The sequence below is a fragment of the Eubalaena glacialis genome, chromosome 10 (genome assembly GCF_028564815.1).
Source record: "Eubalaena glacialis isolate mEubGla1 chromosome 10, mEubGla1.1.hap2.+ XY, whole genome shotgun sequence".
Taxonomy (NCBI): Eukaryota; Metazoa; Chordata; class Mammalia; order Artiodactyla; family Balaenidae; genus Eubalaena; species Eubalaena glacialis.
The window spans coordinates 110760434-110787800 of NC_083725.1; the positions used below are offsets into that span (position 1 = coordinate 110760434).

General features: G+C 36.1%; 1 protein-coding gene across 2 annotated transcripts; it reads left to right on the top strand.

The window, feature by feature from the left end:
* The first annotated feature begins 2 nt into the window (after nt 1-2).
* ZFP91 (ZFP91 zinc finger protein, atypical E3 ubiquitin ligase) lies at nt 3-27286 on the top strand. Of its 2 annotated transcripts, none has more exons than XM_061201793.1 (11): nt 3-449; nt 5466-5494; nt 19153-19362; nt 19618-19654; nt 20032-20133; nt 21024-21158; nt 21942-21992; nt 22417-22495; nt 23866-23980; nt 26199-26298; nt 26663-27286. In XM_061201793.1, the coding sequence occupies exons 1-11, from the start codon at nt 106-108 to the stop codon at nt 27171-27173; spliced, it is 1713 nt and encodes a 570-aa protein (XP_061057776.1). In that variant the 5' UTR covers nt 3-105; the 3' UTR covers nt 27174-27286. The 2 variants fall into 2 exon arrangements, with proteins under 2 accessions (XP_061057776.1, XP_061057775.1); XM_061201792.1 differs by having other exon boundaries at nt 4-449; nt 20029-20133.
* The last annotated feature ends 81 nt before the right edge of the window (nt 27287-27367 follow it).

The window sequence follows — 27367 nt, forward strand, 5'->3', positions numbered from 1 at the left end:
GAGAGTGAGCCGGTCGCTCCGGGGGGCGGGGGGAGCAGCGCCGCGGCCGCCGCCGCCTCCGCCTCCGCCGCCTAGGACTAGGGGGTGGGGGGCGGACGAGTCCCGATGCCGGGGGAGACGGAAGAGCCGAGACCCCCGGAGCAGCAGGACCAGGAAGGGGGAGAGGCGGCGGCGGCCAAGGCGGCTCCGGAGGAGCCCCAACAACAGCCCCTTGAAGCGGCGGCGGCGGCCCCTGGGGGGACCACTAGCAGCCGCGTGCTGAGGGGAGGTCGGGACCGGGGCCGGGCCGCTGCGGCCGCCGCCGCCGCTGTGTCCCGCCGGAGGAAGGCCGAGTATCCCCGCCGGCGGAGGAGCAGCCCCAGCGCCAGGCCTCCCGACGCCCCAGGGCAGCAGTCCCAGGCCGCGAAGCCCCCGTCTCCAGCTCAGGGCAAGAAGAGTCCGCGACTCCTGTGAGTAACGCAGTCTTTCAGGCGGTGGGAAAGACCCCCCTCTACCCGCACGCAACCCTCTCGGCTCCCGTAGCGATCACTCCACGTGACATCCTGCTTGCTCTGCCCCCTGCCGGCTCGCATGGCAGATGTCACGCCGATTCCCTGGCTGGCTTATCACTCCTCTCTGGCTTCCTCCGCCCTCCTTGCCTGTCCGGCCACTTCCCCACTCCCTGAAGGCGTCCTTTGTAGGATACACTTCTTCTGCTCGTTAGTGATCCACCTCTCCCTTGCCGCCTCAGGCTTCTCCCGCACTCTGGCATCTGCGCTCCCTTTGTCAGCCTATCCCTTTCCCGCTTAGGGCGGCTCTCCAGTATTACATCACATCCCCATTAGGAAATCTACGGCATGAGCTTAGATCTTAGCCTTCAAGATTGTGTCGTCCCCCTCACCCCCCCGTCCCATTAATTAGCTCAAGAGCCAGTTGTACTAGTATCGTTATGTAGCTTTTTTCACTCTACTGAATTTTCACATCACTTTTCACTCCTTTTAAAAAACCTAGGACTTAGTAGTCGGGTAAAACGTGGCTTGCCAATTTTAAGTGTAGAGCCTTTCATGTAACGAGATGCGTCTTCTTTCATTTTTTTTGACAAGTAGTTTATGTGTTTGTTTTTGCATATGTTTTAATGTAGGAACTTCGTCCTTAAAAATTAGAATAATCTGAAAGTAATTTCTTTGTTACCTAGAGATCATAGAGAAACTCAGTTGACCAGAAATATAAATATTTTAAATTGTTTATTGAAATGTTTCTATGCTGAAAATACTGAAGCACACGTGTTTGTAAATTCTAGAAATTAATCACATTAGCCATTGAATTCGTTACTGAAGACATTTGTGTCTTTTGACTTTCAAGTGAAAAAAATTAGTAAAAGCAGGGAAAGTTGAAGGTGGGGGGAGAAATCAGTTTTAAATGCCCCCCGACCTCCACCACCACCCTACCTCCCCAGCAGAGAGCATGGCAATATTATGCTTGTACAGACCCGATAGATTTAAAACACTCCTGTTCTGAAATTAAGAGTGAAGTCTGTGACCTTAGCATGCTTGTCTTAGAATACTCTCAGAAAGAGAAATAAAATTCAAAGGTATATTGTGTATTATATGTGCTTTCAAATTATTGAATGTTAAAAAAAAATTATTGAATGTTATTTAAATTAACATAATTTAGAGAATTGTGTAAACTAAATTTCTGTGGACAACAAAAATATGTACTTACAAATGGTTCAGCTGCAATTAGAATTCTAATTGCTGAAAATGAATTTCATGGTCACAAAAAATTTAAGCTTCTGTATTTAATCTCATAAATTTGAAAAGATATATCAGCCTTATTTGGATACAAATTCCTTGGACAAATTAAACTGCTCGTGCTTCAATTTTATTATCTATAGGAGATAATGTTAATCTCTATGAGATGCGTTTGTGAGACTTAAGTACACCATGTGAAACACTTAACACAAAACATGATATGTAGGAAATATTTGCTAAAAGTTACTGTTTTGAGCAGTGATGTCTGTGGCAGAGGTAAAACTAGTGTGTAGTAGTCTTTTTCATGTAAATTCTGTGAAATTGGATTTTTAATTCTTTTTCTATTACCATACACAGGAAGGTTAATAACTTAATATTTTTTTTAAAATTCCCTTCTATTTTCACCTAGCCATTTGAAAGTTAAATATACCTATATCTCCTTGCCACATTTCCCTCCCACTGATCCACCAGTTTTACTTATAGAAATGATCTCTTAAGATAATTATACCTAGAGTGGTAGTTTTACTGGCTGTCATGGTTTATTATGTTCCCTAACTCTTGGCAAAAAAGTACTAATGAGTCTTTTTTTATTTCCACATTATAAATGTTACAGTAGTTGAACTTGGATGAAGATGACTTAATTAAACCCCTTCAGTTTTTTTCTCCACAATATTCCTTGTGGGGAGGAAAGAATAGTCTTAATTCTTAAAGTCCCTTTCTCTCTCATCCAATATCCTAAAAGGTAGTAGTGTTCTTTTACCTTCGCTTAGCCTCAGAAGTCTCTCTTAATTATATATATATATTAAATTATCCATTTTTGATTGGATTGTTACAATACATTTTCATTGTAATAATTTTTTTGTTACACATTTTCAATTTACTGCATGCCCTGGAAATCAAAGAACTAAAGCACTTCAGCTCAAACCTTGATTGAGCAGTAACTGGTCCTGGTACTGTGTTGACCCAGGGTTTATAAAGGAAAATGAGACATGGACTTTATCCTCAAGGACTTTTCAGTAAAGGAGGAAGATGCATTGATTAGTGGAGGTTTGTCAAATGTGTGCATGGTTTACAGGTTTTCAGAATGATAAAATAAATTTTAAAACTAGTTAAGTGAGAAACAATCCTTTAAGACATTTCAGTTTACTGAACCCTGGTCTAGTGCCTTCTCACCTTGATTCAGCCCTACTTTCCAAATAACATTTCCCCCAATAAATTCCCAGGCATCAGCTGTTTAACCTGCATTTGTTTCTCTTGATAGAAGAGACAGCAAAGTGTATAGTAGCTTAATAATGTCAGTAAATACAGAGACTTGGATTGAGTGTAACCTGTTTTCCTCTTACAAGGCAAAATAACAGAGGAAAAAACATTGCTTTCTACTGCTTACTAGGTGACTGTGGGCAAGTCACTTAATCTCCTTAAATATGCTTCTTCATCTTTAGTTGATAATTTATGATTTGTGAAATGAGCTTTATAGTTAGATGACAATTATCGTTTTTAGAAACTTGCCTAAGCTTATAACAACTTTTCTATTTGCACTGAAATGTTCAGAAATTAATGAAAAGAGTAGGAACTCTTTGTGAAGGGAAATAAAGAATTTTTCAGTGAATGTGCTCAAGAAAAAGGCATGAAGTTAAATCTATAATCATTATAAATTAAAACTTAAAGGCTAATAGTAAGGAAAGATAAACCAAATTTGAAGAAAGATTATATATCAGTACTAAGAATTAGGCTTTTCATTTGCTGTATTTTAGCCAATAAACTCCAGAGTTAAGATTCTTATGTTTCAAATACAGATGTTTATATACTCATCTAACTTAAAAATGTGTGTGTGTGTGTGTGTATATATATGTATATATATATACGTATGTATGTATATGGGAATTTATATGTATACACATACACCCACACACTCCAGCTTATTTCTGATTCATAAGTTAAAACGTTCTTGCTTTCTGCTGATATGGAAACAATATAATTGTTAAAATAAGACTACTTTAAATGCAAAAGGCTTATTTTCTTTCTCCCATGTGATAATAAGTCCTTTAGTTATCTGATGCATTTCAGAATTTAACACGTAATACTTTTTTTTTTAATTTCTCATTTAGCTGTTGAGGAAAGGTGTTCTTTCCTCACCACAGGGAATATAGGCTAAAACTGAATATTACTGGAGGTAAACCTACAGGCTCAGATGGGTTACAAATGAAGGAAACAAATACTGCTCTGTTTTCTGGTATATGGAGTTCCATTTTGGGTTTATTTTCTTGCTGAAAGTAAAATGGTAGTAAACCTTTGCATGATACCTTCTTGCTGCTTTTGTAAGGAAAAGGCAATGGTCATAATAGTGAGAATGAAGAGGCAGTAATATTCTGAATTAGAAAAACTTTTATGACTCTTTGGAGAAGGCTTCAATTGTATTTAAGCCTGAAATCCTGAGTTTTCCTCTTAACAGTAATCAGTGTGGTAAAAGAAACATTGAACCGTTCCAGAAGGTTTTCAGAAAGTTAACTGTACAGTGTTTCAAGATCTAACAATTGTTTCTGTACTTTTCATTTAGAGTTAACATGATTAGCAGTATTCTTGTGTTAGTTGTTAATTGGGACATTAATAACATAATTTAAAATTATTATACCAAGCTTTTTTAAAAAAAATGGTATGAGAAAATGATATCTAGTCTTTCTAAAGAGAACAGAATATTTATATTATGCTATCACTTCTGTATTTTCTTAGATATTCTTTTGTAACATAAGAGTCTTCATTTGTGTTAGGTTTGCTTTCAGAGAAAAAGAGAAAACTTTGTACTGCTCAGAGATGCTGTGTGGCATCTTTATGGTAAAGATCCAAGACATGTCAACTTTGAATGTGGGTAATGGCTATGAGGGGATTCATTATACCGTACTCAACAGTTATGTGTGATAGAAATTTTCCTGAATTAAAAACATGCGGATGACATTTTTTTTAGCCAGTAGTTTATTACACATTAGCCTCTTTACTGTTCCTATCTAATTTGTAAAGTGCAAGTTACATTTATTTCTGAGGTCCAGTCTGTTGCCTTTTTAGAAATAGATTTTGACTTGGGTTTAACAAATGAATAATTTTAGGGTTTTCTTTTAGGTTCATTAAATTTTTATTATGAAAATTGTCAAATAAACACAAAGTAGAGAAATAGTATAATGAAACCCCAGTATTTATCACCTAAATTTAACAACTGAGATTTTGCCATGCTTGCTACCTTTATCCCGCTTCCCCCTCTTTTTCTTTCGGTAGAAGTGTTTTAGAGGAAATCTCAAACATTATTTCATTTCACCCCAAGTTACTGCATTTGTGTAGAATAAGGACATTTTTCTCTTATGACCATTTAATACAACAAAATTAGCAATATTTTCTTTGTATTAATATCTTTTTACAGTTAAAAACAACTTTTGAATGATACTCTAGCTGTGTGCTGTCAAATATGATAGCTACTTGTGGCTATTTAAATTTACGTTAATCAGAACTGAAAATTCAGTTCCTCAGTTACATAGCTGTTTTAGGCACTCAGTAGCCACATGGCGACTACCGTATTGGAGAGTGCAGATGTAGAATATTTTCATCACTCCAGAAAGTTCTGTTGGACAGTACAACTCTAGATGTTTTCTGCATCACTCTGGAGATGAACTTGAAAGAGGTAAATATTTGTGTTTTAAGAAAGTGTGCAAGATTATTCATTTAATATTTGATTCTCTTTTCTTTCAGATGCATAGAAAAAGTATCATCTGACAAAGGTAAGACTGAGTCATTCTTACCTCATGTACATTACATGACTGCTTTATAATCTGATAGAAATTAGAATGAGCTTCAGCCTAATAATTCAAATTGTTCCTATTTAAAAGTGACTTTTATTTAGTAAAGAATTACTGGAGTAGATAGAACCTATTTAAGTTAACAGCAGGTTTGGGCAAGTGGAACATTTTGGCATTATTTAGAAACCTAATAATGGGAAATCAGATTATTTGATGTCACTTTATTGCAATTTTTAAAACTATTTGGTTTTTCAGTAAAGTAACAGAGAGGAATGATATACACTATACAGAGTAAAGTATAGACAAACTCTTGATGCTTATAGAGACTCATGTTATAAATGCAGTTTGAAGAACGTGGAGAGACAAGTTTTCTAAGATTTTAGCCTGGTGAATAATTAAATCGGGTCATTAGGTCTTTCAAATAGTAAACCAAATATATGTATTAAATGTACTCTTCTGCTTATCTGGATTATGAAGGGAAGCTGATGTTCACTTTATCCTTTTAAATGCTTTTTAAAAAAGACTATTCTGGCTTTGCAGATTGGGTTATTAAAATTGCCCCTGTCATGTTGGGCCAGTTGCTCATTTATTAAATTTTTTTTCCCTAGTTATTGGCTGTGTTCCTTGATGCTGCATTCAGATACACAGCGTCCTTCTTAAAACTGGAACAAAGATACTTCTAAGCATATTTCATTTACAGTGTCTGATCTTGGTCCAGTCCTAAAGGATTGATCAGTTAATTCATTATGTATATATATAACATAAATACTTATTATTCTTACTGTAGACTTTTTTCTTACAAAGAATGCTTTGCAAATATGTATAAGGCCAGTGTAAAACCTGAATTTATGCCATTGAGAAGAATGACAGTGTGGTTAGGAACCAGTAACTTGAATTGGTGGCTGCTTTGTAAATAATTAGACGTCAGTGACCAGGTTTCTTTTTTCTCTGAATTTTAGACTCTAAGGCTAATATTTCATAGTATACCAGGCGTAAGTATTTTGTACTAGGCAAGTTTTTTGTGTAGAAAGTTTTGCATGACTATTTTGTTTAGCAAGTTTTGGATTTTGTTGCTGTTGATACTTGGAAATTAGAATATGTCTGCCAAGAATGGAAAGTCTTGTGTTCCTTACTCAGAGATCATTTTGGAAATTTTAGGATGAGGGGAAAATGTAGAGACAGGTGGCAGTCAAGTACCAGAGCAGTTTCTATTAAGACAAAAAACAAAAACCGCAACCTGCCTTTATCAGAGCTAAAATTACCTCCTGTGTCTAAAGACTATGTCTAAAGAAATTATTTTGGGTTGTCTTGAGGTGAGCTCACAGAATGCGGTGGAAATTTTGAACCCTGCTGGAGATAAATTAATCACTGTTTGTGTCAATTTCTTAAACCAGAGGTTGGCATGTTATGTACAGTTTAGCAGTTGAGGAGAGATTAAAACTGCATTGTGGTTAATTCAGTCTCAGTCAATCCCACTTTAATCCACTAGTTAAATGCTCTGGATCTAGAGTTAGAGCTCAGGGTTTGAATTCAGGTTCTTCCTTTTATTGCAAATAATCCAGTACACTGAATCCAGTAAGGACTCAATAAAAGGAAGCTGTTGTTAAGTTTGTAAAATTTCAAAGAAATACTCTCCAACCCCCATCTCAGTCTCTGCATTAGTTTACTTGTTACGGTGGCTGTTCAACTTTATGAACAGTATATATAGGTACATAAGTATATCTTATTTTATACAACTAGATGAGTGATTAAAGAAATGGAGGTTGATTTTCTAAAGGTACAGCTATCTTTTTGTTTTCTTAACATTGAAAAGATGTTTTCAGGATTGTTTTTACTCTTATTTACTCCAAACAACTTGAAATTATGTGCTGTCCTTCAACTAAAGATAAGAACTTTGGACATGTTTGAATAAATGACTTGGCACACACAAAAAAACAGCTTGCTGTTGTTTCTAAATTATCAAATTGCAAAGTGCCATGTTCGTTTTTCAAGCTGAAATAATAGTAAAGAAACATATTAGTATAGGTCCCTGTTCCTACTATATTTATTTAACTCTGATGGGTATATGTAAAAGAATGGAAAGTTGCTTTGAGAATAGTGTTTATTAATTCATTCAACAAGTGATCGCTTAAAACATGAAAGCTTGGTTTACCACTGCCAGAGATTATCATCATCATTGTGGAGCTTCCAAGAACGTTAGCAGAAATTCTGAGGGATGGAGCCTGGCTAATGCCATTTTAACTTGGCTTTATGTTTTCATTCTGGTCTCTGTTTTGAACCAGTGTTATACTTAAGGTAATGAAGTAAAGGAATGGTTTGACTAAATGTAATTATTAATAATCCCAGTGTTACTTTGTCTGCTAATTTTAATTTCTTTCACTTTTCAAACCTCCAACCAGAACTGCCCAAGATAAATCGTAAAAAAGGAGACAGTAGTATCTTAATCTTTATTAAATGTTTCAAGAGTTTCATGGAATAATAACAAATATTACAGAATCAAATAAATGTGGGCAGTGTTTGAGTCATCAAAGTTATTTATTGCAGGACTTCTCAGAGACTTTGATTTCGGGTACTATGCAATGTAAATACCAAAATATGCAGCAATTACCTATAAGACACCTCCTCCTTTTTTTTTTTTTTTTTCCTCTCTTTAAAGAATAGCTCATGAAATTAGAGCTTATGGGAAACAGTTTGGAATCCTGGGTGCTTGAAAATTTGATTGTATAAAAGTTTGGGTCTCATCTTTTATTCAAAATCATTTTACTGTTTTTAGTTACTCTTCCTGTTAGGGAGTAGTGATGTTTGGAAAAGATTGCCTAGGCAGAATCACCAAATGAGTTCATAACAGATCTATGAATTTACTTAGATTGTTTAAAGTTTTGACTATTTGCCTTATCTAGTTAATAACTTTCATAGCTTTAATTTCATCAGAGTGTTTCTGTTTTCCTGAGTTGGAATACCTTTGATTATTTCTTATCCTCTCATTTCCAGTATTTTTAAACAATATTTGTGTCATCCTTTAATATATAGAACAGGAATTCCCACCTTTTTTTCCCACTCTAACGAGAAAAATCTAACTTTTAAATTTTTACCATTTGGGTTTCTGTGCAAAGGATGTACAGAACATTGTCTTCACAATTCTTTCTTGAAACATTTTGAGTTTCTTTGTTGATAACCTGGTTTCCTAGTGAAAATAAAATACTATAAGTTTTTAATAGAAAAGAACTCTGGAAGAAAAATCTCTAAGTAAAAAAAGGCATGTATACTTCCATTCTTAACCCTCAGATATGCTGTCAGGTTTAGCTAAAAGACTCTACTTCACGTATTAATGATACTCTTCTAAAGTTGGCTTAAATATAAGTTTTTTTAAAAGGACTCGCTTTCCCTGACTTCTTTTAATATTGCTGAGATTGGCTGATATTTCAAAATGGGCTTTACTAATTATTTATGGAAAACAAAGTAGAGCTAATTATAGAAATACACAGAGTAGTACGATCAGGTTTCCTAAACTCAAGTTCTGACTATTATAATGCTTACGTCTCAAGAGGCTGACAGTACTTTAGATAGGCATTTTATCTATCCTATTTCCTTCCTAGCCCTTTATCTTAAGGTAACAAGAACCATATTATTTCTCTCAGTATGAGAATGATCAGCTCAACATCTTGTTCCATGTTGGGAATGCCCCATAACCTTTAAACCATTTTTCTAATTCAAACATCCAGACCTCCTGTGGTTCTTCCTGAAGTGCAGACATACCTCATTTATGATTAATGTGGATTGTGACATAGGCTTAGAAAGCCTTGGTTATCAGCTCCTTTCAGTTACGGGATGTTTCATCACTCAGGTAAATGAGTCTTTCTGTCCCTTACATATAAAAAAATAACTTTATAATGATTTGCTGATTATGATTCAACATATCAGAACCATCTCAACACAGTTTATTCTGTTATATATAATAGTGATTTTATATTGAGATTCCTTTCCCTGCCAGAACCAATTGAGAGTTGCAACAGAATGCCCTGGTAGAAGAAAACTGAAGCAGAAGAAGCCTAAGGTCCTGAGTGGGCAAGCCTACACTCAGCATATAAGAATCTGAAACCCCTGAAGAGACACCCGTCTCTATGTGCAAGCATAACATTATCCTCACACTGAGATCATGGGTGGATGAGAACCTCTGACAAAAAGAAATTAGCTCTGATTTAATGACCCCTGACCTTTCAAGTCCAAGAAGGGTCAAGCTCCTCTGAATTAAAACTAGCCAGGTTGATCTAACTACATCCAGGCAAATACCCCTTTAGCTTCAGTGCAGTTAATTCCCTTAGAGGTAACTGAGGTTCTGTCTTTTGCCTGCCTGCTTCCTTGCATGTGGCTTACTTCTTTGATCCTGAACTCCCAACTTACATCCTACCTTCTTAATTGACTGATTCTCTTTGTAACTTTACCTCTTTGAGAATTTCTAAACCCCATTTTCTTTACTGTGACTCTCTAAACTCTTATGCATTGTTGTATAACAAACCATTCAAAAACTTCGTGGTTTAAGATAACAAAAATTTGTTATTTCTCAGTTGTCCCTCTCCTCAGTGGCCTTTCAGTTCAGACATTTTCATGTCATGGTAGGCTCAGGTCAATGGTCCAAAAGCTGCAAGGCCTCTTGAAGTCACCCCACAGGATATAAGATCAACATACAAAAATCAATTGTATTTCTGTGTATTGGCAACAAAAAATTGAAATTATAAAATTTTTAAAATATCTGTTACAATAGTATCAAAAATATGAAATACTTAGGGATAAATCTGATAAAAGATGTGAAGTATACCTGTACACTGAAAAGTATAAAACATTGCTGAGTGAAATTAAAAACCTAAATAAACGGAGTGATGTGCCTTGTTCATGAGTTTGAAGACTCAGTATTGTTAAGATGTTATTTCTCCCCATAGCAATCTATAAATGCAGTATAATCCAAATCAAAATCCCAACAGGTTTTTTTGTGAAGAATTTTGACCTTGAAAACTTCTTGAAAGGGTATTGGGGACCCATAGGAGGTTGCAAACTACACTTTCAAAACCATTAGCTTACCCTCTTTTTAATAGTGGATTTGATTCTTTAAGGAGAGAGGAAGAGATGAATTAGATACTTGGTGGGCATCCAACCATGACTACTACACATGTATGTTCTGTGTTTATTTAACTATTACTTGATTGAAGGACATTTGATATTTCTCAGGTCCCCCCCCCCCCCGATTACAGGTGATTTTATTTACTGATTGATAGGCTGCTCAAGACATACCATACGTATACAAAGGTACACTTATTGGAAGTGTACTGCTTCATGAATATTCACAAGGCAAGTCCAGTCATATAACCATTACCCAGCTCAAGAAACAGAACATGATCAACCACACCTACGTGTAACCACCATTCTGACTTTGAACAGCACAAACTAGTTGTGCAAGTTTTTGAATTTTATATAAATGGAATGATGCATTATGTTCTTTTTTTGTAGGGCCTCTTTTGCTCACTGTATGTGACATTCCTCTATGTTGTATTTGTTATAGATTGTTTATTTTCATTGCTATGTAGTGTTCTATTGTGGGGGAATGTATCACAATTTATCCATTTTACTATTGATGGGCATTTGGGTAGTTTTCAGTTATTGGCCTTTATGACTAGTGCTGCAGTGCATATTTTATTAATATTTATTGAGGCATAATTTACATACCTTAAAATTCACACATTTTTAAGTGTGTAATTCAGTCTATATAGATTTGCCTTTTCTGACATCTTACATATAGACTTGTACATACAATATGTGAGGTTTTTTGTTTTGAGTCTGGCTTCTTTCACTTAGCATAAGATTTTTGAGGTTAATCCATGTTGTAGCATGTATAAATATTTTCATTCCTTTGTATGGAAATACTCCATTTGATCTATCAGTTCATCAGCTGATCCACTTTTCAGCTAGCTACTGTGAGTAGTGATACTGTGAATGTTCTAAACATGCAGTTTTAGGTTAAGAATTCACTTCCTTGAAGTAATTCTTCTTGTGGTCTTTTAGGTCAGTATCTTACATAAATGAGCTTCTCTTTTGGCTCTGAACCTAAGGCTGGGTGGAAATGAACCAAATCTGAATTAAGCTCTTGGACTGGCACGTTCCCATTCCTCTTTTATATGATTAGGTATGGTATAGTAGAAAGAATATAGACTTTGGACTTAGATACACCTGAGTTCAAATCTCAGCTCCACGATTTAATATGTGAGCTTGGGAAAGTCAGTTACTTGCTTTCCTCATCTATAAAAATTATAATTACTTGGCAGGATTATGAGGACTAAGTTTAGAAAAAGGGAAAAAATATTAGGCACTTAACAGGTATTTAAGGTTTGTTAGTTTCCCAAAAGAAATGTAAATATTTAAATAAATAGAGATGAGACTTTTACTCTGGTTTCTTCCAGCCTATCAACCAACTATTCCCTATTTACCCCAAATCAGTATTAGCTTTATAACCTTGGGTAAGTCATTTAATTTCTCTAAGTCTCAGTTAGGAAAATGAGGCATTCTGAAGGAGGACCAGGTCATGTTAGGATAAACCTTAAGACTTGAAGTATTTTATCATGATGAAATGGCTATCACCTTTTGGAATTTGATGTTAGGTTGTTTTGAAAGGATTATTGGTTGCTCTAGGATTGAGAAAATTTACTTTATGTTTCATCTTTTGGTACCTAGAAGAATTGGGAGAAACATTCCTGCCACTAGTACCAGTATCTTTTTATCTCAATTCATAGCATCAACCACTCTTGATTTGTCCCTTCTTCCTCTTTCCAGAACGTGGTTGTATTCACCGTGCCTGCAGCAGCTTGCCTGGTGTCTTCCTTCACCCGGGCTACTGTGGCTCTTTTCTCTTCTTATCACTCATGTATCAAGGAGCCTCTTCAAAGTCACCTACTATTATGAGAAACAACTACAAATTGTCTTTGAAGCACCACACAGACAGAACTTGGTTCTTTTCTATCTTGTCATGATTATCCTAATGTGTGGGTTATCCTCTGTTGTCAGTTTCTACTCTGAGAACCTGAAGTGCTCCTTTTTTTCCCTTTGTATTTTCTTTTTAAGGTGAAATTCATGTAACAAAATTAACCATTTTAAAGCATAGAATTCAGTGACATTTAGTACATTTATAGTGTTGTGCCACCATCACCTCTATCCCCACCAAAGACCCTATACCCATTAAAGGTAGTCATTTCCCACCCCACCCCCATTTCTAGCCTCTGACAAACATTAATTTGCTTTTACCTTAGTTACCTTAAAACATTACTCTGAATTTACCTCTATTCTGAATATTTCATGTACATGGAATTGTACAATATGTGACTTTTGTGTCTGGTTTTTGTCCTATAGCATAATATTTTCAGGGTTCATCTGTGTTGTAGCATGTATTAGTACCTATTGGTACTTCATTCCTTTTTTTTAATGAATTTTAAAAACAATCTTTTTTTTTATTTTTGTATATTGGAGTATAGTTTATTAACAATGTTGTGTTAAATTTCAGGCATACAGCAAAGTGATTCAGTTATACATATACATGTATCTATTCTTTTTCAAATTCTTTTCCCATTTAGGTTATTACAGAATGTTGAGCAGAGTTCCCTGTGCTATACAGTAGGTCCTTGTTGCTTATCTATTTTAAATATAGCAGTGTGTATATGTCAGTCCCAAAGGTACTACATTCCTTTTTTTATGAGTAACATTCCATTGTATGGATATACTGCATTTTGTTTATCCGTTCATTGTTTGACAGACATCTCGCTTGTTTCCACATTTGTGGATTGTACTGTCAGGAGCATCCATGCACAAGTATTTGTTTGAATACCTGTTTTCAGCTTTGGGGGTATATACCCAGGAGTGGAATTGCCAGGTAGTATGGTAGCTCTATGTTTATTTTTTTTGAGGAACTGCCAGAGATTTTCCACAGTGGCTGCACCATTTTACATTCCCACCAGCAATGTACAGGAGTTCCAATTTCTCCACATTCTCTCCTACACTTGTTATTTCTCATTTTAAAAATTATTATTGTAGCCATCCTAGTGTGTATGAAGTAGTAATCTCATTGTGGTTTTGATTTGCATTTCACTAATGACTTACATTGAGCATCTTTTTGTGTGACTTTTGGCCATTTGTATATCTTCTTCGGAGAAATAACTGTTCAACTCTTTTGCCCATTTTTTAATTGGATGGTTTGTCTTTTGTTGTTAAATTGAGAGTTTTTTATACTCTGGATATTAGATTCTAGATATATGACCTGCAAATATTTTTTTCCATTCTGTAGATTTTCTTCATTTCTAAGAGTTACTTAGTGTTAGCTCTTACAATTAGGTCTTTGATCCATTTTGAGTTAATTTTTGTGTATAGTATAAGGTAAGGGTCCAGCTTCATTCTTTGCATGTGGATATCCATTTGTTGAAGAAGCTATTCTTTCCCCGTTAATGGTCTTGGCAACCACGTCGAAAATTATTTGACCATAGATGTATGGGTTTATATCTGGACTCTCAATACAGTTCCATTGGTCTTTATGTCCATCCTTATGCCAGTCCCACACTGTAGTACTGATTGATTACTGTAGCTTTGTAGTAAGTTTGGAGATTGGACAAAGTGAGTCCTCCAATTCACTTTTAAGATTGTTTCGGCTAACCTAGGCGCCTTGCATTTTCATATGAATTTTAGGATCACATTTTCAATTTCTGCGAAAAAGGAAGCTGAGATTTTGATAGGGATTATATTCAATCTGTAGATCTACTTGGGGAATATTGCCATTTTAGCAATATTTAAGTAGTTTTTTTTCTTTTTGATTGAATTGTAAATGGAATCATTTTCTTAACTCCCTTTTTGGATTGCTCATTGCTGGTATAGTTAAAGTAATTTTTGTCTGTTCATCTTGTATTCTGCAACTTTGCTAAATTTGTGTATTACCTTTAATAGTTTGTTTTTTGGTTTTTTTTTTTTGCAGATTTGTTAGAAATAAGGTCATTTCATTTGCAAATAGAGGAGTTTTACTTCCTCCTCCTATTTATGTGCCTTTTTTCTCTCTTGCCTTATGCTCTGACTGGAACTTCCAGTACAGTGTTAAATAGAAGTGGAGGGAAAGGGCATCCTTATTTTGTTTCTGATCTTAGGGAAAGAGTTTTCAGTCTTTTGCCAGTGAGTTTATTAGCTCTAGGGGTTTGATAAATGCCTTTTTATCAGGTTGAGGAAGTTCTAGTCTATTCCTAGTTTATTGTGCGTTCTTATCTTGAAAGTTTGTTGATTTTGTCAAATGCTTTTTCTGCATCAATTGAGATGATCGTGTGGGTTCTTCTTTCCTTCGTTCTATTAATGTGGTATATTACATCAGTTGATTTTTGTGTGTTGAACCGCTCTCATAATCCTGGGATGCATCCCACTTGATCGTAGTTTTAATGTGCTGCATAGTCTTAATATGTGCTGTATTTGGTTTGCAGGAATATTGGTCTGTAGTTTTCTTGTGATGCCTTTGTCTGGGTTTGGTATCAGAGTTATGTTGGCCTTACAGAATGAGTTGGGAAGTGGTTCCTCCTGGCCTTTTCTTTCACTGGGAGGTTTCTGATTACTAATTCAGTGTCTTCACTTGTTATAAGTGTGTTCAGATTTTTGGTAATTTGAGCCTCCTCTTTTTTTCCCCTCCGTCGTCTAGCTAAAGGTTTGTCAAGTTTGTTGATCTTTTCAAAGAACTAACTTTTGGTTTCATTGATTTTTCTCTGTTGGTCTACTATTTTCTTAGATATCTCTGCTCTACTCTTTATTTCCTTTGTTTTGCTAGCTTTGGGTTGATTTGCTCCTTTCTGCCCCCTTTTTCTTTAAGGTGTGAAGTTAGGTTATTGATTAGACATGTGATTTTTTTTTTCTGTTTTAATGTAGCCATTGATGTCTATAAATTTCCCTCTGAACACTGCTTTTGCTGCAGCCCATGTTTTATGATATGTTGTTCTTTTGTTTTGTGGTTGTGGTGGTGGTGGTTGGCCACACCCCATGGCAGGCGGGATCTTAGTTCCCGACCAGAGATAGAACCCTTGCCCCCTGCAGTGGAAGCGCGGTGTCTTAACCGCTGGACCACCAGGGAAGTCCCTCAATCTTTTTAAATTTCTTGAGTGGCTTAATATATGGTCTACTCTGGAGAATCTTCTGTGTGTACTTGGGAAAATGGTGTATTCTGTTGTTTTTGTGTGAAGAAGTATATATCTGTTAGGTTTAATTTTTTTTTAATAGTGTTGCTCAGGTCCTCTATTTCCTATTTGAATTTCTGAGTAGTTATTTTATTCATTACTGAAAGTAAGATATTGAAGTTTCCAAATTATTTTAGTAATACCTATTTCTCCCTTCAATTCTGTCATTTTTTGCTTCATATATTAGGTATGTATAGGTTTATAATTCTTATATCTTCTTGATTGATTGACTCTTTTATTAATATACAGTGTCCTTCTTTGACTCTTCTAACAGTTTTTTGACTTGAAGTCTGTTTTGTCTGATATTGATGGAGCCACTTGCTATCAGTTTGTTTTCCCCCAAAAGATGTTGAGTACCAGTGAATGTAACATTACTTGGAAGTAGGAAGTAGTTGAGTTTCTTGTCTGTGTAGATTTGTGTCTTTTTTTATATTTGGGGGTGTTTTTGTCCTTTATTTCTACAAGTATTCTTTCTGCTCCATTCTCTGCTCTCCTTCTGGGACTCTGTATGTTGATTTGCTTAATGGTCCCCCACAGGTCTCTTAGTCTCTGTTAATTTTTCTTCATTTTTTTCTTTCTAGTCTTCGGACTAGACGCTCTCAGTTGTGACCTATCTTAAAGTTTGCTGATTTGTCTCCTTTCTCAAATCTGCTGTTTAATGAAACCCTCTAATCAGTTTTTCATTTCAGATATTATACTTTTCAGCCCTAGAATTTCTGTTTTGTTCCTTTTTATAATTTCTGTCTTTTTGTTGGCACTTTTCTATTTGTTGAGACATCATTCTCCTGATTTCCTTTAGTTCTTTGTCAGTGATTTCCTTTAGCTGTTTGAGCATATTTTAAAAAATCATATTCTTTGTCTTGTGTGGTCTCTCTGAAGGCTCTGTTTGGTTAAGCTTGTGCCCAACGTGTGATTTGACAGAGATTTCCTTACATGGCTTGTTTAACTTTTGTCTTGCTTCAGTGTTTACTTGGTTGCTGTAAACCTATGACTATATCCCAGAGTTCTTACAAAGTTGATTCTGGCAGGTGTGTGGTGTGTGTGTTTCTGACAAGGGACATTTTTGCTGATGTCACTCTATGACAGTGCTTTTTTTTAAACTATAGAGTTTTACGGAATGGGTATGTTATTCAATAAAATAGGCTATTATGCTTTATAAGGATAAGCAGTTCTCATCAAATTGCTGTTATTTGTCCAGTGGATAATATCCACAGCATGAGAAGATGTGGGCATACAGTCCTTTCATCATGAAGTATAAAAGAGCTTTATTGAGTATAGGAAGTTATGGAATAGGTTTAAAGTACAAATTAGCATAGCTGGGTTTAGTAAAAGAAGTAATTTTCTCTTCATTATTTAATGTTCAGTACTTTATGGAGGGTATTGAATTGCTCCCTTTGAAGAAATTTTCTTAAAAGCAGCCATGACCTACATGTAAAAGTCCTTGATTACTAGTCTCAAGACAGGATTTTTAAATCCAGGTCTGCTTAGATAACTTTGTGATCTTGAACAAGTTGTCTTCATTGGCATTCCAGTTACTTTAAGGGGAAAATTCATTGAATTGTACTTAGACTAGTTAATCTTTAAGATATTTTCAACTGTAAACTTTTTATTATTATTATTTTGATACTTGAAGTAGCTCAGATAGTAGAAAGGTAAAAAAGGCATTTTAATGGTGAAAGGGAAATCAAAGGAAACACATATCTGATTTAATAATTATGTCCGTTTATTTTAAAGTTCCCACTGCTATGCATATCTGCATTTCAAATGAATGTTATTTCATTACCTTAATATGTTCTCATAAAACTTTCAAACAATGTAGTTAAAGCTGAAATAGCCCCCAGTCACCACCTTGTTCCACAGTGGAGGAAACTATAGTTTTTCAGATCATTTTTTTAAAGGTTAAGCAAAAAAAATTACCATACTATATGTGTGTGTGTGTGTGTGTGTGTGTATGAAGTTTTATTTTTTCCATTTAACAACATTTTTGCCAGTAATTCCATGTCATTCTTTACAGATACCTCCATATATTTTATTCTATCTTGGTGATATACCATGGTTTATTTAATAAACAGTGTCTCCTTAATATGGAGAGTTAGGTTGTTTCCATCTTTAGGCTATTATAAACATGTTATAGTGAACCTCCATGTGCCAGTTTATTTTCCTAGGGTAGATACTTTGAGGTGGAATTACTGGAAGTATTTTTGGACCTTCCCTGGAAGGTGACCAGTATTTATCTCAGTTTCTTGAAATCTGTCCAGGAGTAGTGTTGTGATATATAGATATAAATAGATAGATTTATTTATTTATACCACAGGTATACACACATATATATAATATTTGGACATTTTATGGACGTGGGTTTTATAAGTGTGATTATAGTTTTGTAGGATAAATTCCTAGTAGTTGAAATTAATGTGAAAAGGTATATGTACTTATAATTTTGATAGATGTTGCCAAATTGTCCTTTATAGAAAGGTTTTGCTGGTGTTCACACCGTTATCTCTATTAAGAGTTCCTATTTTCCTACAGCCTTGCCAATACAAACATTTGGATCATTGCCAATATGCTAGGGGAACAATACTACAGCAATATGATTTTCATTTGAGTTTCTCTTGTTATGAGTGGATTGAGCTTTGTTGTCATTGTTTTTGTTTGTTCATATGTCTGAAAACCATATGTTTGTACTGAGTTGCCATTTTTCTGTTGGGCTGTTAGACTTTGCTTATAGAGGAATTCGCCATGCAGAAAACTTTATGTTTATATAGTCAGATGTATCAGTCTTAAGACCTAAAATTCTGTGCTATTCTTAGAAAGGACTTCCATTCTGAGATTATTAGAAGGATCTTCCATGGTCAATATAGGCTCACTTCTAATATACTAAGTAAAATTATTGAATAGAATCAAGGGAAGGCATTCCTCTTTATGGAATTCCTCTTCAGTACTTACTTGAAGCATTGTTTGATTGTTAAATTGTCTAGATGTATGCTTCTTTCTTATAGTAGATCTGGTCATCTTTTTGGGACCACTCACTCAATTTAGTTTCTTCTGTCTTAGATCTAAAGGTTAAAATATAGAACAAAAGGTTAGATCTTAGGTATATTTCTCTTAGCATTATTTTTTAGTATATATATGAAATATACTATAAATGTAAAATAACTACTTTGTAACATACAAAGTTTTTTCTTTAGACTGATGACAATAAGGATAAGTTTTACCAAATTTTCCTCTCATCTTATTGTTTCTATTATATCAGTAAAATTCTGAGGTTTTTTTTCCTCCCCCCCACCCCGGGGTGGGGGGAGAAAAAAAAATTTATCATCTTTCCATTGACTATATTTATAATAGTAGATATACAGAGATTGTTATTGGTTAACTATAAACTTTAAAAGAATGGTGTATGTTTTCATTTAGATCCCAAGGAAGAGAAAGAGGAAGAAGGTTCTACCGTCCCTCAGGAAGTTTCCGTTGCCGCAACTAAGCCTAGTCGGGGCTGGCGCAGCAGTAGCAGGACATCTGCCTCTCGGCATCGTGACACAGAGAACACCCGAAGCTCTAGGTCCAAGACTGGTTCATTGCAGCTCATCTGCAAGTCAGAACCAAATACAGATCAGCTTGATTATGGTACAGTGAATATAGAGTATGGTTATTTAATAACCAGTTGCCTGTTGATTTTAAACGTAATGTTGAACATTTACCAGAACAGCTTAACTTTCAGGGGTAAGTGTGGTGTTATAGGAAGGATTCCTTTTTGACATTTTGCAGATAATTCTCCTTTTGTATAATTACCCTAGGCAGTAATTTGGTTTGAGTCTCTTGGCTGCAGAGAGAAAATATCTATACCTACATAGATAAAGTTTTGTTTTGGACTTTTTCTAGATGTTGCAGAAGAGCATCAGTCTCCAGGTGGCATTAGGTAAGAAACTTTTCATATTTCATATTTAAACCCTTGGGGACGTAGAACACAGTCAGTCATATCACATGACTCAGAAGTTGTTTTCTACTTGAAATAATTGTCAATTGTTTTTTAACTCTTAGTGTCACTGAGCCATCATTGCCTTGCCTTTATTTAATGAAGTGATAGCATGTCTAAGATTTATGTATTTTTTGTTCCAATTATTATTCTTTAGGATAAAGCAGCTAGATTGCAGTCCAACTACACCATAAGAATGAAAATCCTAGATAACTTACTGTAAATCTTCAGCTACCTCTAAATAAATTACTGAATAAAATCAAGTCAGATATAATTCGTATAGCTGGAATTTCTAATCTCTATTTGCTTCTTTTTAGCAGTGATGAGGAGGAAGAGGAGGAAGAAGAGATGTTGATCAGTGAAGAAGAAATACCATTCAAAGATGATCCAAGAGATGAGACCTACAAACCCCACTTAGAAAGGTATGTCTCAGATTTGTCAGTGAAAAATAAGTTAGGAAAGCATTGTTGCATGCTTTTATTTCACCTTGTTGCCAAACTAATGGATATGGACTTAATTTTAAATGAGTAATTAATTATGCACTTGTTTTGCGAATCTGACATTATCTTATTACTCCCTCATACAGCCCTCTCTTCCATTTATAGAACTTTGTTTTGATCATATTCAAATTATTATGATGTCTGCCTGTTTTATCTTAAGGTATCATGAATTGCCTGAATACTTAGAATTTTTTACTTTTGTTTCTCTTTACAGCTATAGTGAGATTTGATTCTAAGGCATTGTTAGCTTGCGGAGGGGCGGGTCATCTCATAGGCTCTAAATATATGTATGATGTACATATGAGGAACAGCTGGCTGGAAACCACATTTCATGGACTGAGGAGCATAATTTTATTTTATTTTATTTTTTAAATTTTTTAAATTTTGCATTTATTCATTTTATATATTATGAACATATTCTTTTTTTAAAAATTTATTTTATTTATTTATTTTTGGTTGCGTTGGGTCTTTGTTGCTATGCGTGGGCTTTCTCTAGTTGTGGCAAGCAGGGGCTACTCTTCGTTATGGTGCACGGGCTTCTCAATGCGGTGGCTTCTCTTGTTGCAGAGCGTGGGCTGTAGGCGTGTGGGCTTCAGTAGTTGCGGCGCGCGGGCTTAGTTGCTCCGCAGCACGTGGGATCTTCCCAGACCAGAATTGGCAGGCGATTCTTAACCACTGCGCCACCAGGGAAGCCTGAGGAGCATAATTTTATAATAAATCAATGATAACTCCTGGCTTTACCCTTTTGTCACAGTTGTCCTTGAAAGGGTCCTTTGCTGGATACCAGTGTTGAAATGTATTTGTATTTTCAGGGAAACCCCAAAGCCACGGAGAAAATCAGGGAAGGTGAAAGAAGAGAAAGAGAAGAAAGAAATAAAAGTGGAAGTAGAGGTAGAGGTGAAAGAAGAAGAGAATGAAATTAGAGAAGATGAGGAGCCTCCTAGGAAGTGAGTAGGCAATTACTACTAAAAATGGAAATTTAACAGATTTTCAAGCCACTAGTGGAAAAAGGGTAGGAGTGTGAGGAATGATATTGACATATACATATTGCTGTCTCAAGCAGCTGACAGTTTCATTGGAAAGACTCTGCTCAAAAGCTTCAAAAGTTTAATTCAAAGCAATACTTAAGAGACGTTCAACTGAGTGGGTAGGACAATAATAGCTGTAGGGATGCCGAGGAGGTAGAGATAGCAAGAAAATATGGCAAATATGGATCCTCAGAAGAGGGGCAAATAAAGCAAATGATGTAATAACCTTGATCAGGTGAAAATTTGGGGTAGCAATTATTTCCTGTTGCAGAAATAGCTTTTTTTTTAAGTTTGTAGGCTTTTATCTCTATTGCAAGGAGAGTATAGTTTATATTCTTAGGGTTTTTAGATAATAGATGCGTTTATTCTACTTTTTAAATTGATGAAATATAAGTGATAGACTTTTCACTGAAACAAGTCTTCAAGTAGTAACCTTGAGGTTTATCCAAATCTTCCATAGAAATGTGTAGTTTATGAAAGGTATATATTTTAACTTGTGGTGCAGACTTATTTGTAAGTGAAATTGCTTCAGAGTGAAATCGTTGTTTGGTTTGCCAGATATGTCTTTGGCTTTATGTATTCTGGGTTATCCTTTGTTTCTGCCACCTGCTCTTTGGTCTTGAGTGTATGTCCTCAGCTCTCCTTTACTGTATAAGCTTCACTCTGGAATATGTGCACAGTTATTCTGCTCTTTAATTACAGGAGAGGAAGAAGGCGAAAAGATGACAAAAGTCCACGGTTACCCAAAAGGAGGTGAGTAATTGATACTCCTGCTGTGTTGTGCCTTCTTTCTGGTGGTGGGCGCTTCACTCACATGTTCAGCCCTCATAATTATCCTGTGGGAATGGCTAGTTAAAAATTTCACAAAAGCAACTTCATTAGTGTCCTCGATGCAGAGTTACTATGTTTTTATTTCCATTGCAGGATCTTAAAGTTTCTAAAAATTTTAACACTTCTTTGCCTTTTGGGGAGTTACTAGTTTGTTTTGTGCTCTTTTGTAAAAACTCTAAACATTTGGCAATTTCTGGTTACCTCTAACATAAATTCTGTGCAAGCTATAAACTTAGAGATTTTAATTCTTCATACTGTAAAATAGCTATTCCCTATAGTGCAGTTTGGCCACTGTGCAGACTGCCTCTTCTCTGTTGCTAACTTTTCTCCTACATATTGCTAATAGAAAAAAGCCTCCAATCCAGTATGTCCGGTGTGAGATGGAAGGATGTGGAACTGTTCTTGCTCACCCTCGCTATTTGCAGGTCAGTGAAGTTGTTAAATAAGGCAGCCTTGCAGGTTACGTTCCATTACTAGTTCTCATACTTCATGAGCGTTTACAATTTGTGGACTTGTGTAGGCTTTATCATTAAATGTGTAATGTCAAGGAAAATCTTTTTGTAAACATCAAATTACTTCAGTTGAGTTTTTGTTGTTGTTGTTTTTTAAGTGATTTAGAACCTGAGCTTAAATATTTCCGTGGGATCTTGGAATATTCCAGTGTTTTTCATGGTGTAAATACTCCTGATACAAGAAATGATTGCATAACAACACACCAAGACACAGTGGAACAGATTTTATTTTAATGTGTATTTTTAAAGAATAAAATTAGCAACTAAAACCAGTGACTTTGAATCCTATTTAGAATAAATTCTAAAATTTTTAGTTTTTAGGTTTCTTTTTTTTTAAATGAGCAGGGTTTTTTAAAATAATTTTATATAAATTGCTGTGCATTCTGCATGTTTTTAAAAATTTATTTTTTATTTTATTTTATTTATTTTTGGCTGCTTTGGGTCTTCGTTGCTGCGTGCGAGTTTTCTCTAGTTGTGGCAAGCGGGGGCTACTCTTTGTTGCGGTGCACGGGCTTCTCATTGCGGTGGCTTCTCTTGTTGCGGAGCACGGGCTCTAGGCGTGCGGGCTTCAGTAGTTGTGGCTCGCGGGCTCTAGAGCACAGGCTCAGTAGTTGTGGTGCATGGGCTTAGTTGCTCCGCGGCATGTGGGATCTTCCCGGACCAGAACTCGAACCCGTGTCCCCTGCATTGGCAGGCGGATTCTTAACCACTGCGCCACCAGGGAAGTCCCAGATTTTTTTTAATGAGTAAAGATACAGCTTGTATTTAAGTCTGGCAGAAAACATGAAGGTGAAATACTAATTACTAAAGCTTAAGAAGTGTTTGATCTTTATTTAGCAGCAAGTATAACATAAGACTAAGGCCTTACTTTCTGATTCTGGTTCTACTATAATAATGATAGCTACGGTTCTTTTGTCATGTACTATTTGCTGCACTAAGCACTGTATGATATATGATCTCTGTATTCCCACAACAACACTACAACACAGTTAATCATTACCTCCATTTTACGAATGAGAACTAGAGCTTGTAATGTATGTAATGTAATATGTAAGTATTATATTCTAAGATCATGCTGCTAGTGAATGACAGACCCAGAATGGAATCACCATCTATCTGTTTCTGTAGCCTATGTTCGTAATCATTTTATTATACTGCTTCCTGTTCATATACAGAGTATTTGGTTTTCCTTCAGCACTTTTGACTTAGCAAAGGAATGAGCTAAGCTAAGCTTTCTGGAATCCTTAATTTTTATCCCCCTTCACTTTCTTTTACTGTTCTAGCACCACATTAAATATCAGCATTTGCTGAAGAAGAAATACGTATGTCCCCATCCCTCCTGTGGACGACTCTTCAGGCTCCAGAAGCAACTTCTACGACATGCCAAACATCATACAGGTATTTTTTAAATAAAATGTTTATCAAGTAGCTAAATTCACTGATTCAACATCACCAAGTTTGTTTTACAGCTAAGAAACCAGAGGCTGAGCAACATTAGGTAACTTGCCCGTGGTCACACAGCTAGTTTTTAGCAGAACCGGGGTTTTCTAATTCTGCCTCAGGTAAATAGATACTTGTAGTAACTACCTGGACTGAAAATGAGGAGTCTGTGGAGAAAGCTGGAACGGTCAGGAGGCCTGCTTATAGTGTATGTTGCCTACTGAGAAGCTCCCGAGACGTCTGCTGCTCTTGGAGTCATGAAGGCTAGCTGCTGAATTCACATGTAACCTCCTGTAGGAGCCGTTGACTCAAAAAGAGAAACGGAATGTCTTTGTAATACATGTTATGGAATGGATGCAGACATCATTCATTTTTATCCACTTGACAGTCTCAGTGCAGTGCAGCTCATAGGAACAAACTGGGCTGGGAATTAGTGGTAATTGAGCACATGCCAGACACTTGAGTATTTATTATATGTTATGTTCTTAATAATCCTTAGAGGGTAAGAGTAGGAATTCCAGTAGCAGAGATTTCATGTCTCTTGCACAAGGTCATATGGTCAGTGTCGTATATATACCCTTTCCATCATTTACTAAATGTGTGACTTAGGAACGTTACTTAATTTCTTCTCTCTTTTCCTCATTTGTAAAATAAAGCTAATAATGTTACCAATAACACTGAGTTATTACAAGGATGAAATGAGATAACCTGTAAAGTGCTGTTTACTGCACAGGGCCGGGCACCTGATAGCACCACGATTTAAACTCAGGTCTTAATCACTCCAAAGTCTACTGTCTTTGCATTACACTATGTTTCTTCAGAGAGTATGCTGTCTCCACTGTTTCTTGATAGAAGCTGCCATTTCTCCACTCCTTCTCCCTGCTACACTGTTTTATCCTATAGAAAAGTAATTTCTGACAACCAGTTTAGACTGTTCTAGTTAAATATTACAAGCCTACTATGACAAACAGTGTTTTAGAAATTCAGTCCATTCTAGATATTTATATTTGGTTGATACAGTTTTATGATGTCAATGTTAGAGAGTTTTCCTTTTCCAAATTAGTGTTTACTGGCTCCCTTTGAAAATATAATTTATTTAAGCAAGTGGAATGCCCCACATGGGTTTGTCATGCGACTGTGGAGCTGGAAAAGTGGACAAGACCTGAGAGATGCTAAGAAATTGTCCCTGAGTTAGAAGTATGCATTTTTAGACCCTACCACTCATTATGTAGAACATAGACCAGCAAACATTGGCATCACTTTAGCTCCATTTAGAGATGGAGAATCTCAGGCCTTGCCTTAGACCAACTGAATCAGCATCTGCATCTTATAAGATCCCCAGGTGAGTCCTCAGTACATTCAAGTTTGAGAAAAACTTGACTCTTCTCCGACACTTGGTTTTAGAACTGTTTGGGATGGAATGTAAGATTAAATTGGATACTGTTTGCCTTTTAACTTATCCTTGTGTTTTTACTGTGACTATTTCTAGTAATTTTTAAGTGAAAGGCATAGAAGATGGGTAGTGGCCATTTATTCAGCAAATGTATGTTGAGCATCTGTTTGTCCACTTTCTCCCCAACCACTTGATAGAGAAGAAATTAAGTCCAGTGTTCCTTTGCCCCATAGAATTTTTGAGAGAAGTTTAAATTGTTTATCTTGGGTAACTTTTTTAAAAATCTGAAATAGAAGATATGAGTAGCACTTTATATGTGGGTCACTTTTCTTTAGGGAATGCCAAATTCATTTGTTGTTGTTGAACGCCAGGTTCTTTATATGTAAGCATTCAGCTTTCACAGTCTGTGAAAAAAGCTGTTTTAAGAATAAAAGCTATGTAAAATGTAGTTGTTTACTTGCTAACCAATTTGTCCAAGGTCTGGATTACTGGTAAAGTTGAGATTAGGATTCCAGTTCTCATATTTCTGTCTAGCTGTGTTTTTTATTTTTGTTTTTTAAAATAGGTTCGTATGCTACTGAATGAATGGACTAAAAAGAGATAAAAATGATATTATTTACTTTTAAGTTTTGTTTATCCAAAGTGCTTATACATTAAAAACAGTATTGCTTTTCCTCTAAATTCACGTGCCTGATCATCTGCTTACTTGTTGTAAGCTAGGAAAAAATACTTAAGAGGGATTCTAAATGGAACACTAAATAACCACATTATTTTTCTTCTAAGATCAAAGAGATTATATCTGTGAATACTGTGCTCGAGCCTTCAAGAGTTCCCACAATCTGGCAGTGCACCGGATGATTCACACTGGCGAGAAGCCATTACAGTGAGTACTTATTTACTGGTGAACATCTGGGGTCTAAGTGCATATACCCCACTTGAGGGTTAGACCCTTTACAAACATTTCAGCTGGCATTGCTATTTTACTTTTACCAAATTAAAGAGTGGGTATTGATTAGGGGAGCTACTTAGTCACGTTTTTCTTTTGTTTTCCTCTTTTTCAAACAAACAGAAAGGGGAAAAAAATCGGATTAGTTTTCTATCTATTAACTTTTCCTAATCTTTCACAAGAAGTATATATTACTGACTGTCACTTATAAATGTGACCTCTAAATTCTCACCCTGACCCTAAATGAGAGGTCTCTTTATTTCTCTATTTGATCAGCCATTTCCTTTTTCACTCTCCTTAGATGCGAGATCTGTGGATTTACTTGTCGGCAAAAGGCATCCCTTAATTGGCACATGAAGAAGCATGATGCAGACTCCTTCTACCAGTTTTCTTGCAATATCTGTGGCAAAAAATTTGAGAAGAAGGACAGCGTGGTGGCTCACAAAGCAAAAAGCCACCCTGAGGTGCTGATTGCCGAAGCTCTGGCTGCCAATGCAGGCGCCCTCATCACCAGCACAGATATCTTGGGCACTAATCCAGAGTCCCTGACACAACCTGCAGACGGTCAGGGTCTTCCTCTTCTTCCTGAGCCCTTGGGAAACTCCACCTCTGGAGAGTGCCTCCTGCTAGAAGCTGAAGGGATGTCAAAGTCATACTGTAGTGGGACGGAACGGGTGAGCCTGATGGCTGATGGGAAGATCTTTGTGGGAAGTGGCAGCAGTGGGGGCACTGAAGGGCTGGTCATGAACTCGGATATACTCGGTGCTACCACAGAGGTTCTGATTGAAGATTCAGACTCTACTGGACCTTAGAGGAAGGGAAGACTTTGGGCACTGGGACAGCTAAGACTTTGTATTTAAAAGACAAAAAGGACAAAAAAAAAAAATTTAAAGCATTTAAAATCTAGTAAAATAACTGAAGGGCCTGCTCTTTCCATTGTGGATCACAGCACACACACACACACACACACACACACACACACCCCCACACACCCCCTCTTCTCCCT

Excerpts from the sequence above, each read along its gene's own strand:
- ZFP91 (XM_061201792.1), top strand. The coding sequence starts at position 106 with ATGCCGGGGGAGACGGAAGAGCCGAGACCCCCGGAGCAGCAGGACCAG. Across the intron at positions 20,134-21,023 it reads TACAAACCCCACTTAGAAAG|GGAAACCCCAAAGCCACGGA; the intron begins GTATGTCTCAGA and ends TTGTATTTTCAG. Across the intron at positions 22,496-23,865 it reads CTCACCCTCGCTATTTGCAG|CACCACATTAAATATCAGCA; the intron begins GTCAGTGAAGTT and ends TTACTGTTCTAG.